This window comes from Choloepus didactylus, chromosome 19, assembly GCF_015220235.1.
Source record: "Choloepus didactylus isolate mChoDid1 chromosome 19, mChoDid1.pri, whole genome shotgun sequence".
In the NCBI taxonomy this organism is placed as follows: domain Eukaryota; kingdom Metazoa; phylum Chordata; class Mammalia; order Pilosa; family Megalonychidae; genus Choloepus; species Choloepus didactylus.
In genome coordinates, this window is record NC_051325.1 from 47,910,336 (window position 1) to 47,925,633 (window position 15,298).

General features: G+C 53.3%; 1 protein-coding gene across 6 annotated transcripts in view; it reads left to right on the top strand.

The window, feature by feature from the left end:
* The window catches only part of TOX2 (TOX high mobility group box family member 2), a 157,005-nt gene extending 144,928 nt beyond the window's left edge, over positions 1-12,077 (top strand). For 3 of the 6 annotated variants that reach the window (XM_037812005.1, XM_037812003.1, XM_037812004.1), the window contains 6 exons: positions 1,135-1,374; positions 3,701-3,928; positions 7,348-7,428; positions 8,168-8,563; positions 9,275-9,402; positions 11,055-12,075. In XM_037812005.1, coding sequence (XP_037667933.1) covers positions 1,135-1,374; positions 3,701-3,928; positions 7,348-7,428; positions 8,168-8,563; positions 9,275-9,402; positions 11,055-11,091 — 1,110 coding nt within the window. In that variant the 3' untranslated portion in view covers positions 11,092-12,075. Of the gene's footprint in view, positions 1-1,134; positions 1,375-3,700; positions 3,929-7,347; positions 7,429-8,167; positions 8,564-9,274; positions 9,403-11,054 lie in introns of all 6 variants that reach the window. The other 3 variants (XM_037812006.1, XM_037812002.1, XM_037812001.1) reach the window with 2 other exon arrangements.
* The last annotated feature ends 3,221 nt before the right edge of the window (positions 12,078-15,298 follow it).

Genomic DNA, 15,298 nt, shown 5'->3' on the forward strand with positions numbered 1-15,298 from the left:
GAGGAAAATTCATAGCATTAAACATATTACTAAAAATGAAGAATAAAAATAAATGAATTAAACATGCACCTCAAAATTGAGAGGGGAAGCAACAATAATAAATCTTTAAAAGGCAGAAGAAAGTATTAATAAAGATAAAATTAGATATTAAAGAATTGGAAAACAGAGAAGCAGAAGTGATAAGTAAACTTGAGAATTGATTCTTTGGAGGAGGAAAGAAGCAACCCACATAATAAAATAGAAACTCCGTTAGCATGCCTAATAAAGAAAATGTGAGAGGGAAACAGATAAATTAAAAATGGAAAATAACCACAGATGCAGAGGAAATAATAATTACGAGAGTGTGCATACTGGTATATGCAGTGTGTGTATATACTTGATGTTCAGGTTAAAGTACACACTATTCTACATCTGTATTTAATATTAGAAATGCCTGTATATTAAACAAATCAGTTTTCTTATATTCCAAAAATAACCAGCAAAAAAAAAAATTCCATGGGGATGGAGTAAGTAAAAGTATTGACCCATAGAGAGAAAAGTGTGAAAGTTTATGCAGGGATTTATTTATTTTGTGTATTTAACAAACACTTATCTAACATACTGGGTGCCTGGCACAATTAATCCTTTAACAACCTTTTAAGGTAGGTTTCATTGCACAGAAAGGTTAAGTAACTTGGCTAAAGTCACCCAGCTCCCACGTGGCAGAACCAGGCTTCCGGCACGTGTGCTCCTTGCGTTAATGCTGCAAGGGGACTAAATGCAGAGACAGACCAGGTTCCCTCAGGGCAGGCTCAATAGCATGGAGTGAGCAATTCACAGCTGGACTGAGCTCTCTGGCAAGGGCTGAAATGCAACCCTCTGTCCAGGGTGCATGTCAACAGGATGGCAAACTGTCAAGGCGCCGACGGCCCCCACCCCGGTGAACTCGATTATGCAGGTGTCAAAGTCGAGTGGCGTGGCCACTCCACGGTGAGACTCACCTGTCAGGCATCCATCCGCGGGGAACCGCAGCCCGGAGGGGCCCGTCCCCCTCTGCTTCCCTTCTGCACGCCCCTCCTCTGCGTCCCACGTGCAGTTGCGATGGGGTGGCCAGCCGGTCTCGCTAACTCGGGGCGCCCTGTCCTCCTCTCCCAGATCCAGGAGATGGTCCACTCGGAGGTGGCTGCCTACGACGCCGGCCGGCCGGGGCCCCTGCTGGGCCGCCCGGGGATGCTGGCCAGCCACATGAGCGCCCTCAGCCAGTCCCAGCTCATCTCTCAGATGGGCATCCGCAGCGGCGTCCCCCACAGCTCCCCGTCACCCCCGGGGAGCAAGTCGGCGACGCCCTCGCCTTCCAGCTCCACTCAGGAGGAGGAGTCGGAAGCGCATTTCAAGGTAGGCGGAGGCAGTCGGCAGGGTCCTCGGTGGGGAAACCTGGCTTCCGCTGCCCGGGGGCCGAGCGTCCTGGCCAAGCTCTGCCCTCTCTGGGCTGCCGTGGCCTCGTGTATAAGGCAGGAACAACCCCAATAAACGTGAGGGGGTGGGGTGAGAGAAAGCATTGAAAACGGGGCGGACATCGTCCTGAATGACTAGTGGGCCATCTCAGTGGCGTCAGTGATGTCGGCAAGTACCTCAGGGTCCCATCTTATGGCCACTTTGGACTTTTAGAAGAAAATATTCTGATAAAATGTGTGGTCTTGCGAAGGCCACTGGGTATGGCACTAAAAATGAGACCCGACTGGGGGCTTGCCCCCCACCGCCACCCCAGCATCCCTGTTCAAGAGCACATCTGTGATGAGAGTGGCCACCTCTCCCAGCTCTGGGCCTTTCTCGGCCCTGAATCCAACTCTGCCTCCCTCTTGGAGGAGGGAAACGGTGCCTGCTCAGAGGCTCCCGACAGGCTAGTGGTGGAATCAAGGCTTGGTTCCTGCCTGCTGTCTCCCTGGGTCCCATGGCCTCCTCCCTCATTAGGGGCCCTCGCCCCTTCCCCACATGGCAGCCCTGCAGGGGCCTGGGGTCACAGTAACCCTGGCATCCACACCATCGATCAGAGACCCTGACCTCGTGGACGGGAGTGGGAGCCTCCGGATCCGGTTCCAGTTTCATTCACAAGATGACTCAGCCTCTAGCATGGGCCACAGAGCACAGTTTTTATTTTATATTATTTTTCATTTAACACAAATACTTCCCATGAGCCACTGTTCTGAGCACATCGTAAGTATTGATTCGTTAATCCTCATAACAACCCTGGGCCCAGAGAGGTTAAGTAATTTATCCAGTATCACACAGCCAGTACATGGCAGAGCTCAAACTCAAACCCAGTTTGAGTTGGACTCCAGCATATATTCTCTTAGCCACACATGATGCCACATATATTCAGCTTTTTATCACCTACAAGGTGCATTTTCATTCTTTATCTTGCTAAAGCCTCACCACAGTGCTGAGGAAACAGGCTTGGAGAAGTGGAGGGGGGGGGGGCTGCAGTGAAAGATTCAGGAACAGAACTAGCATGGCTGCAGACCCCTGCCACTTACTGTCTCAGACTTGGAGGGCTGAGGTCTCACCCCTGGCCCACGGTTTCCTTATCACTTCACGGTGTCACTGTCATCTTCTTGGCACATAGAGTTCCTGTCCCTGTATGGCCTGAGGGCCCAAACACAGACCCACTGAGGTCTGTGGTGGGCACCTGCATCCCCTCCCATCTTGAAGCCCTGATTCAGGCTCCCACAGGGTTGTGGTCCTGGACGCTGATTGCTCCAGAGGCCAGGGTGCAGGTGAGGCCACCAGCTCTCAGGCTGAGCTGATGACAAACACAGCCTCCCTCAGGGCTCCAGAGGGACTAAGCACCCTGAGCAAAGTTGCACAGCTGGAACGTGGTGGAAGAGACTGGCCTTTTGTCGTCAAAAATAATATTCAGGAACTGCTTGAGATGACAAGTTGGGAGGGCTAAGGAGGAAAAAAAAATTATATATATATATATATATTTATATATATATATATATATAACTAAACCTTGGAAATTGGCCCAAAAATGAGCATTTTCTTTCAATGTGACACCAAAGCACTGTGTAACAGGCTCACTCAAGAACCATCTGATTGTCTAGGAGGATGTACCTTTGTTTTGACCCATTATCCATTATTGATTAGGGCATTTTACAACCCTCTAAAGGAAGGTGTTAACTTGGAAGAGAGTGATAGAAAAGTAAATGACTTTTGTCTCATTACAAGGCAAATTAATTTTGCCCTGTGGAGATACAAATGATTTCTGTCCAGTAGAAAAGTTTAAAACCCCCAAAGGTTATGGTTTTATTGCTCTGTAGGGCATTACATTTCATGTAATTTAGTGTTCTTTCTTATTCTAGCATTCTTTCAGTGACTCTAAATGCCTCTTTCTCTTATGTTTCTTTGAATCAGCTTCACCATCATGCTGATTTTCACATTAATGGCTTAAACACTAACTCAGGGTTCCTACCCAGAGTGTGTGTGTCTGTCTGTCTGTCCATCCAGCCCTGGGCAGGACTTGGTGGCCTGCCCCACCTAGTTAGCCAGCTGCAAGCGTTCAAGCCCTGGGAGGTGGTCAGCTCCGTTGCTGTGCATGAGCAGGGCTGGACGAGCTTTTGGGGGGCTGCCGAGGAAGCCCAGCTCTGGGGAGGCTGGGTTGGCTCAGCTTTGGCAGCAGTCCCTGGGCTTCTGTGGTTTTCTGACTCCTGTCATCCGGCAGATTTCGGGAGAGAAGAGACCCTCAGCTGACCCAGGAAAAAAGGCCAAGAACCCAAAGAAGAAGAAGAAGAAGGATCCCAACGAGCCCCAGAAGCCTGTATCGGCCTACGCCCTGTTCTTCAGAGACACGCAGGCTGCCATCAAGGGGCAGAACCCCAGCGCCACCTTTGGGGATGTATCCAAAATCGTGGCCTCCATGTGGGACAGCTTGGGAGAGGAGCAGAAGCAGGTGAGTCCCGATCCCTTTTTAGGCCACTCCCCAAGGCTTGGTGGTCCTGGAGCCAAGCACAGGCGTTGAAGCCTCCGGAACCAGAGATTTTCGTGGAGGCCCTTCCTGGGCTCAGTTTGCCCAGCTGTAAGCAGGATGCTAGGTGACTGCTAATTCTACTACTTCCCAGTTGCCATGACCAGCAACTTAACCCTCTGGGCCTCTGCTTCCTTGTATATAAAATGGAGACACGCATCTCTGTCCAGCTTGTCCATCCAGCACTAGAAGTCTGGAGTCCAGGCCAGAGCTTCCTGTCTCACTGACCATGTGCCAATGGTCCCCTCTAACAGACTGCCAGGGGGAACAGGAAGCCAAACTAGCTCATCAGCAGGTGACAGGCACCAGCTGTGTGACCTCGGGCTGATCACCTAACCTCTCTGAGCCTCAGTTTCCATAGCATCCTCCAAGCTCGTCTATGCTTGGCTCTCCCTCCATTATAATGCGCTGTGGAGTAACCATTGCTTTTCTGTTTTGATAGGAGGAGATGGAGGTTCCCAAAGGCTGATTTGCCCAAGGGCCCCACAGTGAGTCAGGATAGACTCAGAATTTGAACTCAGTTGGGGTGTCACGGGAAGAAATTTTAACCAAATAAGTAGATAAATGTAAAATTACAATTGTGCTATGGACAGGAGGGTACAGGAGGCATGAGGGTGAAAAGAGGGGGAATGGGCATAGTATTGGGGAGCATTATTGAGGTGGATGGGAAGTGTTCCAGGCGGGGGAGCTGTACATGCCAACGCCTGATGATGGGAAGGAGCCCAGCAAGCACGTGGGCTCACAGGCTATCTTCATGGTGAGAGTGGAGACGGTGAGTCAGCATGGCACAGATAACCCTGGAGAGGCGGGTGGAAGCTGACCACTGGGCCTCGGAACGAGTTGAGTCCTTGATCTAAGGGCAGAGGAAACCATTGACTAGCTGTAAGCAGAGGCTGCCTGGAGGGATGAGGTGGAGCAACAGGTCCTTACAGTCATCCAGGTGAGAGATGACAGTGGCCTGGGCCAGGCGGATGGGGTCAGGGATGCAGAATGTGTCAAGAAAGACTAATTCCTGGGATTCTGGCTTGCCTTCTGGTGAATGGAGGTGCCATTCATTGAGATGATAAACACAGGAAGCGTATCAGGTTTGGGAATGAGTAGTTTACTGGGGACATGATGCCAGAATCCACTGATGGGGGAATGAAGAGCGAGGCAGGGAACGGAAGGAAGCCAATAAGGACCATGTTATTAAAGAAGTTACCTCCACAGGCAACTGGAGTTCTGTCCCATAGGGGACCTGTGTGCCTTAGAGTGACCCCATCGAGAGGCAAGGGAGCTGGGGTGTGCACTGGCTGCTGACAGTCATGTCAAAAGCGGCTGCAGGGGGGCGTTCACTCTCCAGCATCTCTGACCTGTCCCACATGTGGCAGAGCAGGCACCTGCTACCAGGGATTGCCCTTGGGCAAAGGGATGCAGATGTTGGCAGCTGGAAGTGGAGCCTTCATGTCCTGCAGTGGTGAGGGCCACAGGGAGGGGGGCAGGGCACCGCCGGCTTCTGCTGAAAAGACCTTTGTCGTTTTTTGTTTCCTTGGCATCCATTCCCTTTCCTAAGAAGACCTCTGTTTCTGTGGGGGAGGGGGACAGGGGATTTCCTCTCCCTCTTGTACCCAGGCTTGGCGGGACAGTGATTTCAGGTGGTCTGTCCCTGTCCTGTCACACCTGCTCCTCTGAACCTCCCCACACAGCCCTGGGGCAAGCAAAGTGGTTGAGAGTCCTGCCTCAGGCACTGGTGAATTTTAAATTCACTTATATGCCTTTCTGGTTAATCCAAGAACTTGGTGTGTATATATATATATATATATATATATATATATATTTTTTTTTTTTTTCCCAAGAACTGGATAGGTATATCTCTCCTTTTACTCACTGCATTACAAATGACATATTTTTCCCATTATATTTTTCCAGCGGATTGTTGTTGCTACATTAAAAAGTTAAGTATTTAATTTGTAATTACCCACTCTCCTAAACCAATTTATCATTTCTAATAGTTTTTTCAATTAATTCCTGGGTCCTCCAGGTTTACATTTATATATTTTTTATATTTATTTATAAATTGCACATACAAATGTCTTATAAAAACAATAATTCTGTCTCCTCATTTCCCACATTTCCATTTCTATTTTTTTCTTTTCCTACTTACATTGACTGGGATTTCCAAAAAAAGGGGTTAGGTAATGATGGGGAGAGTGGGCATCTTTCTTGGGATTATCTCTCATATTTCACTATTAAGCATAAGGCTGGCTATTGGCTGGTGTCAGTTTTTTATCATATTAAGACATTTTCTTTATACTCATTTTTTATTAATAATTAATACTCTATTATTAATGGTTGAGAAAATCATAGGAGAAAAAAGAAACTATTCACCCGAAAGTTTCCAGGCCTAGTTAATTGACATACAAGTTCTTTCAAATGAAGAAGATAATTCCAGAACTTAGAAAAAACAAGAAAACTTTCACAAGTCGTTATCCACAGCATAATCTTGACACCAAAACATAATGAAACTAACTGTAGCAGCTAGTTCTGAATGTGTAACAATCAACCCTTAGTGGCTTCAGCCAGCCGTTTATGCAGCCCAAGGGTTGTGAGTTGTGCTGGCCTCAGCTGGGTTCAGCCTGATCTGAGCCAGGTGCGGTGCGTTCGGCCCCTCTGAGGCTGGGGCTGGATGCTGTCAGCTGCAGCAGTGGGGCTGCTGGGCCCTGTGCATCTCATGAGTCAAGGGGCTGGCCCAGGCTTCTTCATAAGCACCTCAGAGTTCTGAAAACAGCAACGTGTGAGTACTTTTCTGTGTAGCGTGTAAATACATCTCTGTTTGTGTCACATCTGCTAGTGTCCTGTTAACCAAAGTACATCATAAGGCCAAGCCCAGAGTCATTGTGGGAGAGCAGTACCAAAAGGTGTGGGCGCAGAGAGGCAAACAAACTGGGGCCGTTCCTGCAGTCAGTCCACAACCAGTAGGAATCTGGGTGTAGACGTCCTAATTAAAATAAAAGGCAAATCAAATCCAGACTAACACACTGAACAAGTCGGGTTCGTTCTAGAATGCAAAGGTGGTTCCCCACTAGGACTCTGAGGGGCCTGTCTGTAGAGCCAGATGTGGTGACCTTGAGGGCCAAGGAGGTGAAACCTATTGCTCAAGGACAAACAGCACCTGGGCTGAAGAACTAGGATAGAGCCTGGTCTCCAGACTCCCTGTGCAGTGCTCCCAGCTGGCCCAGCTCCTGACCCCACCACCCTCATTCACAAATGGCTCTTGAATCGATGCTGACCATTCCCTCTAGGCCCCTGCACCATGTTCCTCTGGGGCATTCTCCCCAGTGTGGACCATGTCTTGGATCTTACAGGCCTACAAGAAGAAGACTGAAGCAGCTAAGAAGGAGTATCTGAAGGCTCTGGCAGCCTACAGGGCCAGCCTCATCTCCAAGGTAACATCTGGAAGCCCCAGGCACAGCCCTGATGGGAGCAGGGCCACTTGAGGGCTGGAGCAAGGGCCAGGGCCCACGGGACTGGCGGGCGCTATCGGTCGTGGAAAGGATGGGCAGTGCCCACACAGTGCCCTCCACAGGGCACCTGCTGTGTGCCAGCCTCATGCTGGGCACTTTCCATGCATCTCATTTAATCCAGTTCTCCCAGCAGGTACCCAACACTCGGAGGGTTTAAGTAACTCACCTAAAAGTATCCAGCTTGTTAAGTGGCCATACTAGGTTTCAAATCCAGTTTTGCAGGTCTTCAAATTTGGCTTTAGTCTCAGGTGCTGGGTGTGGCTGAGGATGTGTGGACCAGGTGGGGTGAGGGGTTGTCCTGGGTTAAGCAATAAAAGATCAAGTAAAGAGGGCATCCTAAGGAGTGGGAACAGCATATGCAAAGGCTCAGAGGCTGTGGAAGAGCGTCTGTAAAGGATTTCTTGACTGGATGATGCCAGCCTCATTGGCCAAGCTGAGGAGCATGGAATTCCTCCAGGGGCAGGGGAGCCTCCAGGAATTAAAGGCAGAGCCAAGTGTCCTAAGGACCCTGAATTGGCTCTGGTTTAGTCCCCAGGTCTCCCCCAAGGGGCCAGAGAGCATCCAGGGGCCATCTCGTGGGTTGCAAAAACCACCTGCTCTCATGACCCCTGTTCTGGCATCTCCCTTGTCTCCAGAGTGACTGGTTTCTGTCTCCTTCCAGAGCCCCCCGGAACAGGGTGAGACCAAGAGCACTCAGGTGAACCCGCCAGCCAAAATGCTCCCACCCAAGCCGCCCATGTACGCCATGCCAGGCCTGGCTTCCTTCCTGACGCCATCAGACCTCCAGGCCTTCCGCAGCGGGACCTCTCCCGCCAGCCTCGCCCGGACACTGGGCTCCAAGTCCCTGCTGCCAGGCCTCAGTGCTTCCTCGCCGCCGCCACCCTCTTTCCCACTCAGCCCCCCACTGCACCAGCAGCTGCCACTGCCCCCCCATGCACAGAGCGCCCTCCTCAGTCCGCCTGTTAGCATGTCCCCAGCCCCCCAACCCCCTGTCCTGCCCACCCCTATGGCACTGCAGGTGCAGCTGGCTATGAGCCCCTCGCCTCCAGGGCCACAGGTAAGCAGGAAGAGTAGGAGCGGGCCCTTCTGTGACCCCTTGCAGAGAAGGGAAGCCACTTGGGATTTCAGATCCTGGCCCTGACACCAGCTATGTAACCTCAGCCTAGGGGTCTTACCTGTCTGAACCTCAGTTACCACATCTATGAAATGGGTCTAGTACATCTTACATGAGACATACTGGCTGCACTGAACAGTGGCCAAGTTGCGAGACAGATTCTTAGGATCTTCCAGGCCCTTTTGTCACCTTCTGTCCATCTCTGCTCCCTGATCCAAGACGCTGAGGCCACTGTGGCTTCTGCCAGGTCATCCCTACCCTCTGGCTCTCCGCAAAGTCTTGGAGGCCTGACCCCCCAGTTGGTCCACAGAGACTATTACAGGCTCACGTAGCCCTTGGAGGTCATCCAGCCCAATAACTCCGTTTCACGGGTTGGGAAACTGAGGCCCAGAAAGAGAAAGGCCCTGAAGGCAAAGTCTTTCACCCTCCTATGTAGCTAAAACAAAGGTTGAGTTTTCCAAAAGATGCTTCACTGGGGAAAAAAGAATTCCAGACAGAGAGGCAGAGTGGGGGTTTTATATAACCCAGAGGAAGTGTCTCTCCAGAGTGTGACCACCTGCAGGCATATACCCCCCCTTCCCCTCCTTGCTGCCTGAGACAGTCCGCCCTTTTATCTTTCCTTTGCTCATCTGTCCCCTCCTTGCCCCCTGGCAGGACTTCCCTCACATCTCTGAGTTCCCCAGTGGTTCAGGATCCCATTCACCTGGCCCATCCAACCCCACGAGCAGTGGAGACTGGGACAGCAGTTACCCCAGCGGGGAGTGTGGCATCAGCACTTGCAGGTCAGTTCCCACCCCATCCCACCAATGGCCCCTCCTTTGCCCTGTCGATGCATAAAGAGTGGGAACAGGGATGATGGGATGGAGATGAGGCTGGGGGAGTGTGGAGCAGGGATGAGTCTCTGCAGGCCACTACCTGTCCTGCTGGAGTTGCCCTTGGGCACTGGGTGCTGGGGGTACTCAGGAGATAGCTGCAGAGCCAGGTGAGGTCCTAGGAGGCCCCTGCTTGGGACACTGAGGTCAGTCTTCAGTTTTACCTTTTCTCCTCCATCCTTCTTTTTCACAAATGCTTCCATGGGACACTGACATATAGGTCCTATGTCTTAGCACTTAGGGCTGTGGGGGGCAGGACAGGGCAAGGGAAAGGGGTGGGAAAAGATGTAGGCGCAGCTGGAGACCCACTTCAGCCTGGCCATGGGAGCTTTCCAGCATGAATTGCACCACAGAGCTGGTCCCACCTTGAGATAGGGAGCCAGTCATTTGTACCCACGTGTCAGTGGGTTGCCCCTTGGCGAACCTGGCCCTGGACAAGACAGTTCCCGTTCAGCTGAGGGCAGTTCTCTGGAGAAGCAGGAAGCTGGGGGCTTGGTAAAAGGGATCTGGGTGAGACACCAGCAGTGCACACTGCACCTAGGAGAAGGAGCCGCAGATCTGACCCAAAGGATCACACACGTAGAGGCTCCCCCACCGATCCCCTGCAGCCTTCTGGGTCTGTGCAAACTCCTTCTCCCCCCTGCCACCAAGGACAGTGGCTTTTTCATTTCAGTCAGCAGAAGGGGAAAATAGAATGGAGGAAGCACACTTGTTCCTTAACTACCTACCATGGCTCCCATTCCTGCAGCCATGCCTGGGTGTGCAGTGCTGAGCTGCCTCCTCCAGCAGCACCTCCAAGGTTTGGTGGACATGTGCCATCTCCGCCACCAGGTGCCCCAGCCCTCGCCGTCAGCCTTCCAGCTCAGGGGCTCCCTGCTCGGCCAAGCTTACCAGCCCAGGCAGAGTCGGGCTCAGGCAGCCCTTGGGCTCTGAGCCATCAAACATGGCACATGCCCCCATTTCTGATGTGCCCAGAGAGGGATTCTGCAGGGCAGTCCCTCAGCTCAGCAAGAATTCCCTTCCCCGCACCAAACAGGTGCAGACCCTCCTACCCTCACCACAATTTCCCTTCCTCAAAGCCAGAGAACTGGGGGGTCTTTATGGATGTCACAGATCTTCCCACTCTGAGCCTTACTTTCCCCAGCATGGGGGTCAGATCACAGCTGTGCCCTGCTCAAAAAACATAGAAAGCTCCTGCCCTCCTTTTGTTCTGTTTGAAACTTAGAAATGGAAACCCTGGGATTAAAAGCTCATGCAAGAGCCACAGTGAATTTGGGATGGGCTTTGGTGAAAGAGACATGCTGCTGCCCCCCAGTGCTGGGGAGCCCCTCGCGGGATTCCGGGGGTGGGGGGCTGTCAGGTTCTGCTTGGTGGAGAATTGGGGGAAAGGGGGCCCATGCATGTGTCCCTTTCTTATTGTCCAGGGGCAGGTGACTCCAGGCTGTGGGGCACAGCGCAAGGGGCAGGTCTCCTGGTCCTCCCGGCCCTGCTCAGGACCCCTGAGGGTGAGCCACTACCCGGGTGGGTGGGCCTGTGCTGACAGCCCGTCCTCTCTCCCACAGCCTGCTCCCCAGGGATAAGTCGCTCTACCTCACCTAATCCCGCCTTCCCTCCCTCCCTGAGGCCCGCTGGAGGGGCACTGCTCAGAGCCGGAAGGGCCCACAGCAGAAACGAGGCCTTGGCAGGCAGCAGGGTGACCGGGACGAGAGAGCAGTGACACACCCGTGCCCCATGCCGGGTCTCCTTGACCTCCCACTGGACTTGGCGGAGGCAGCCCGCCGCCCACTGCCAGCCCAAAGCACCTGCAGGCACCCCCTGCCCCCGACCTGCTTGCTCCAGGGTGACCGTGATCCCCACTCCTCACCTGCACCCTGCACAGAGCACCCCGTGTCTGGACACCTGGCCCCAGCCCGGGCTTGTGTGGGCTGCCCCTGGCGGGGTCGCTTGTCAACAGAAACCCACCCCCAGACGCAGGGGCCGGGGACCAGCCTAGCCACAGCCATGCAAATACGGTTTTCCAGTGTGAACAAAAGATTATGAAACCTCTGAACTGTTGACTCCGTGTAAGTAGTTGACTAAGTGTTTTAGAACTGTGCTGAAGACATCTGTAAGATTATTCTGTGGGGGGGAGGGGAGTAGCTTCCTTTAAGGTAAAAAAAGGCATTTTATATGACCCTTAGCACATTTTTTTAAGTTTTATTTGAAGGGAGATGTGCACAAAAGCGGCTGCCAAACCATTCCCCATCGTCTGTACAGCAAGAACTGGACACCTTACAGCCACACTTGGAGGCGTTGCTCTTTTGTTTTAAACCGTGTGTCCATCTATTTAAAATTGCCAACCATGACTTGTCTATTTATGAAGAAAAATTGAGAACAACATTGCAGTTTATCAAGAAGTGTGTGTGGTTTTTTTTGTTTGGGTTTTTTACGTTTTGGTTTTGGTTTTTCATGTTGTTTGCAGCTGTTTCCTGGCCCAGGCAATGTCTCTCTTGGTGCCCAGTGCTTCTCTCAAATTTCTTTATAATAAAACTTCTAAAAAGTTGAAAACAAGTCTCTGTCTTCCTGCTGTGGAAACCAGGGCCGGGCCTCCTCCCGAAGTGGCGTTTGGGGGTGGCTTTACGAGGACAGAGCCTCTGCAGTCAGACTTGGGTGAAAACCCCGGCTGTCACTGCGAGCCCGGGTGGGGCTCAGAGAGGCTGAGGGGGCCTCCCCGAGCTCGGCGTGACTGTCCACAGAACACGGACCGCAGTGGGGACTTGACAGCATTTTGTGGGCGCAGCACGCCAGCCACACGGGGACCCGCGGAAGGCACCGGCCGATGGCGCCGTCACAGCAGGTGACAGAGGTGAGCCCTCCCCATGGCCATGAGGTTCCCACTGACGCTCCCAGTGTGGTGGGGGAGGGAGGTGGGCTCAGGGCTGCAGGAGCCGAGGGCGGGGGCGGGGGGAGGAGTCTTGCTCATGTCCAGTGTAGGAAAGTATCCCAGATAAGGGCCTCTTTAAATTGAGTTTCCCAACAGATGTGTTTGGAAAAGTAATGATCATGTGACCCATTCAAGTGTATCTGGGCAAAGAGAACAACGGCCTAGTGTGAAGGAGCTGTTGGGGGGCTGCAGCCACTGGGCCCCGGGACTCGGGCATCTCGGGGTGGGGAAGGGGCCCCCACTTGGAGCCAGGCCCACGACTGAGAGGGAGGAGCCTCCACATTTGCAACCGCTCTGGGGGCCTCTCCTTCTCCAGTTACCATAAGCCGTCCTTTTTCCCGGACAACACCTTGAGGAAAGACTGCACAATTTCTCTGTGGGCAGTTTCCTCACTGGAGGGCATTTTGTAACCCACTTTGGAAAATGAAAAAAGGAAACCAACCAACGAATGAAAATGCCAGGCCGTCATGTCAGGGGCGTCCCTGCAGGCCTGAGCACAAATACTCTGTGTGGTAACAATTTCCTTTCACAGGCTTGCTTGTCAGTGGCAAGGTGATGATAGTTTACTGTTTGACTCTTGCTTTTACATTTGAGAAAACAGGCTCGTTGGGTTCCACACAGACAGCCCCAGATGACAAGAGGGAGAGGCTATCAGAGTCTTCCTTCAGAGGCCACCCACCCACCCACCCACCCTGCATTGCTGTGCCAGGAGCTCGGGGTCTCGTGGAAGTGTCCGTAGACCTGGGCCGGCCCCTCACCTGCCAGGAAAGCTCAGGCACCCAAGCTGAGCCTAACACCTGCCTGCAGATATCAGGGGTGCCAAGGGGGTGTGTCCTGGGGCCCCACAGGATGGGAGCAGAGCCGGTGGATCCATGGAGGAAAGAAAACTGACTGCAGGCCCAGGGAGGGGACATGCTGCGAGGCGGCTGTGGGGGCCCCACCCAGGTCCCCTCCATTGGCCAGTGCACCCCCGGTCAGAGCTGCCCCCTTGTCTCAAGCATGATCCCTGACCTAAAGGGAAGCACCTCACCTGGGAAGTTATCCCCATCCTCCCAGAGCTGCACCAGATGGTGGGGGGAACCAATTCTGTGGGACCTTTCACCCTCCCAAGCTCCCTGGGGGACTGAGCTGAGGCTGGACTCCAGTTGCAATCCCTTCAATGCATGGCTTTGATCCTGCCCCATCCTGCTTCCTTCCCTCCCCTTCTGAGAGCACCCCCTCAATAAGTCACTCGAATAAGAATCCCTGTCCCAGCTCTGTCTGCTTCCAGGGAAACCAATGTACGATGGCAGCTGAGGCATGGGGGAGGGGGGCATGAGGAATGTCCCACATTATTTCACTGGCTCTGGCCCCACCTGCAAATTGCAAGATGTCCAGCCCTGAACACCAACCAGGCCTCACCAAAAGGGGCTGTCGGGTTTCTGCACCTTCACAGAGACCCTTTCCCCTGGGAAGCAGTGTTCTGTTTCTGTGATGTTGGCGACAACCCACAGAGCCACCGAGAGCCCACGGCCACACCCACGATGAAAGCACTGTGGCCTCTACACAGGTTCCCCCCACCCTCACCCCTGTGCTCCCAAAGCCGCCGGGCCCGGATCCCACAGCCTGGTGATGGGCCACGGGCCCCTGCAGCCGCGGCATCGTCCTCCTGCCAGGGCCAGGCTGTGGTCTGGATCCGCCACACCTCGAGGCCACGCAAGGCTGCCTGGGCCTAGAGCCATGCCCAACCTCGACACAGCCCTCAGCGCCTGCCTGTGGCCCAGACCCAGCTGTCCCTGGAGTGACCCACAGACCCAAACCCCTTGCCCTTCCCACTGGTCCATCTCCTCCCGCCCCTCCCCCAAGCACACGGGACGCCTCGGGAGGCACAGCGTGGACACGGGTCAGGCCGGAAGGAAGGCACGGCTCGTCCTAGCACCTCCCAGCAGTGATTCCTCTCTCAAGGGGTGCACGCGAAGCTCCACGTTGGACCGGAATGAGACAAGATGGGGCGAGTGGGACTTAACTTTCAGAGCCCACGACGCTAAAATTCAGTTTGTTCATTAGCAAGACTAGAAACAATTGAGTACCTTCCCTCTGCCAGGCCTTTGACTGAGCCCTAGGGACAACAAGTTACTTGGGACTCTGCCGTCTAGGAGCTTAAGGTGTAGTCCGGGAGGCAGAAAAGGAAAACAGTTATTAAAACACCACAGGTGTAAGAGTGAGCCAGGGGAATGCAGAGTCGGGGCCCCGGGGCAGCCAAGGTCTGGGGGTGCTGGACAAGGTGGCCCCTGGGTGCCCTGAGCAGTGGCCCAAGTAGGCCTGGCATGTGGCTGTAGTGGGCCGTGCTCTCCTGACCCCACACCCCCAGAGTGTCTGTGTGGGGGGACGACTCTGTGACTGTGATTCCCAGCAAGATGTCTAGAGAATTCTCTCTGGAAGATGCTGAGGCTGCGAGTCCACATGGCCACATGGGGGGCTCTTTGAGTCAGGAACAGGTGCAGCTGCCCTCAAGCACAAGGGGAGCCCTGTTGGCAGGGCTTATTCCGGAACCCCTGCAGCCAGCCCTGGGGGTTCATGCCAGCTCTGACCCCTGGTATGGAAGGGGGTGTAGGGTGGTGAGTGCATGTGTGGGGGTGGGTGTATATGATGTGCCCAGGTGTTTCCTACCTGTAGGGGGTGAGGTGTGTTCTTGTGGCATGTGTTTGTATGTGATGTGTGTAGGCATGTACTTGTGCCTGTGTGCATGTGCATGTGGTGTGTGTGCATGTGGTATGCATGCCTGTGTGTGTATGAGTGTGCTTTATAAGTGCATGATGTGCATGTACGTCTATGGCATGCTCAGTACACCTGCTGGAGGCTGAGGCATGCGGCTACTTTGCTCCAAAGAACAGCAAGTGAACC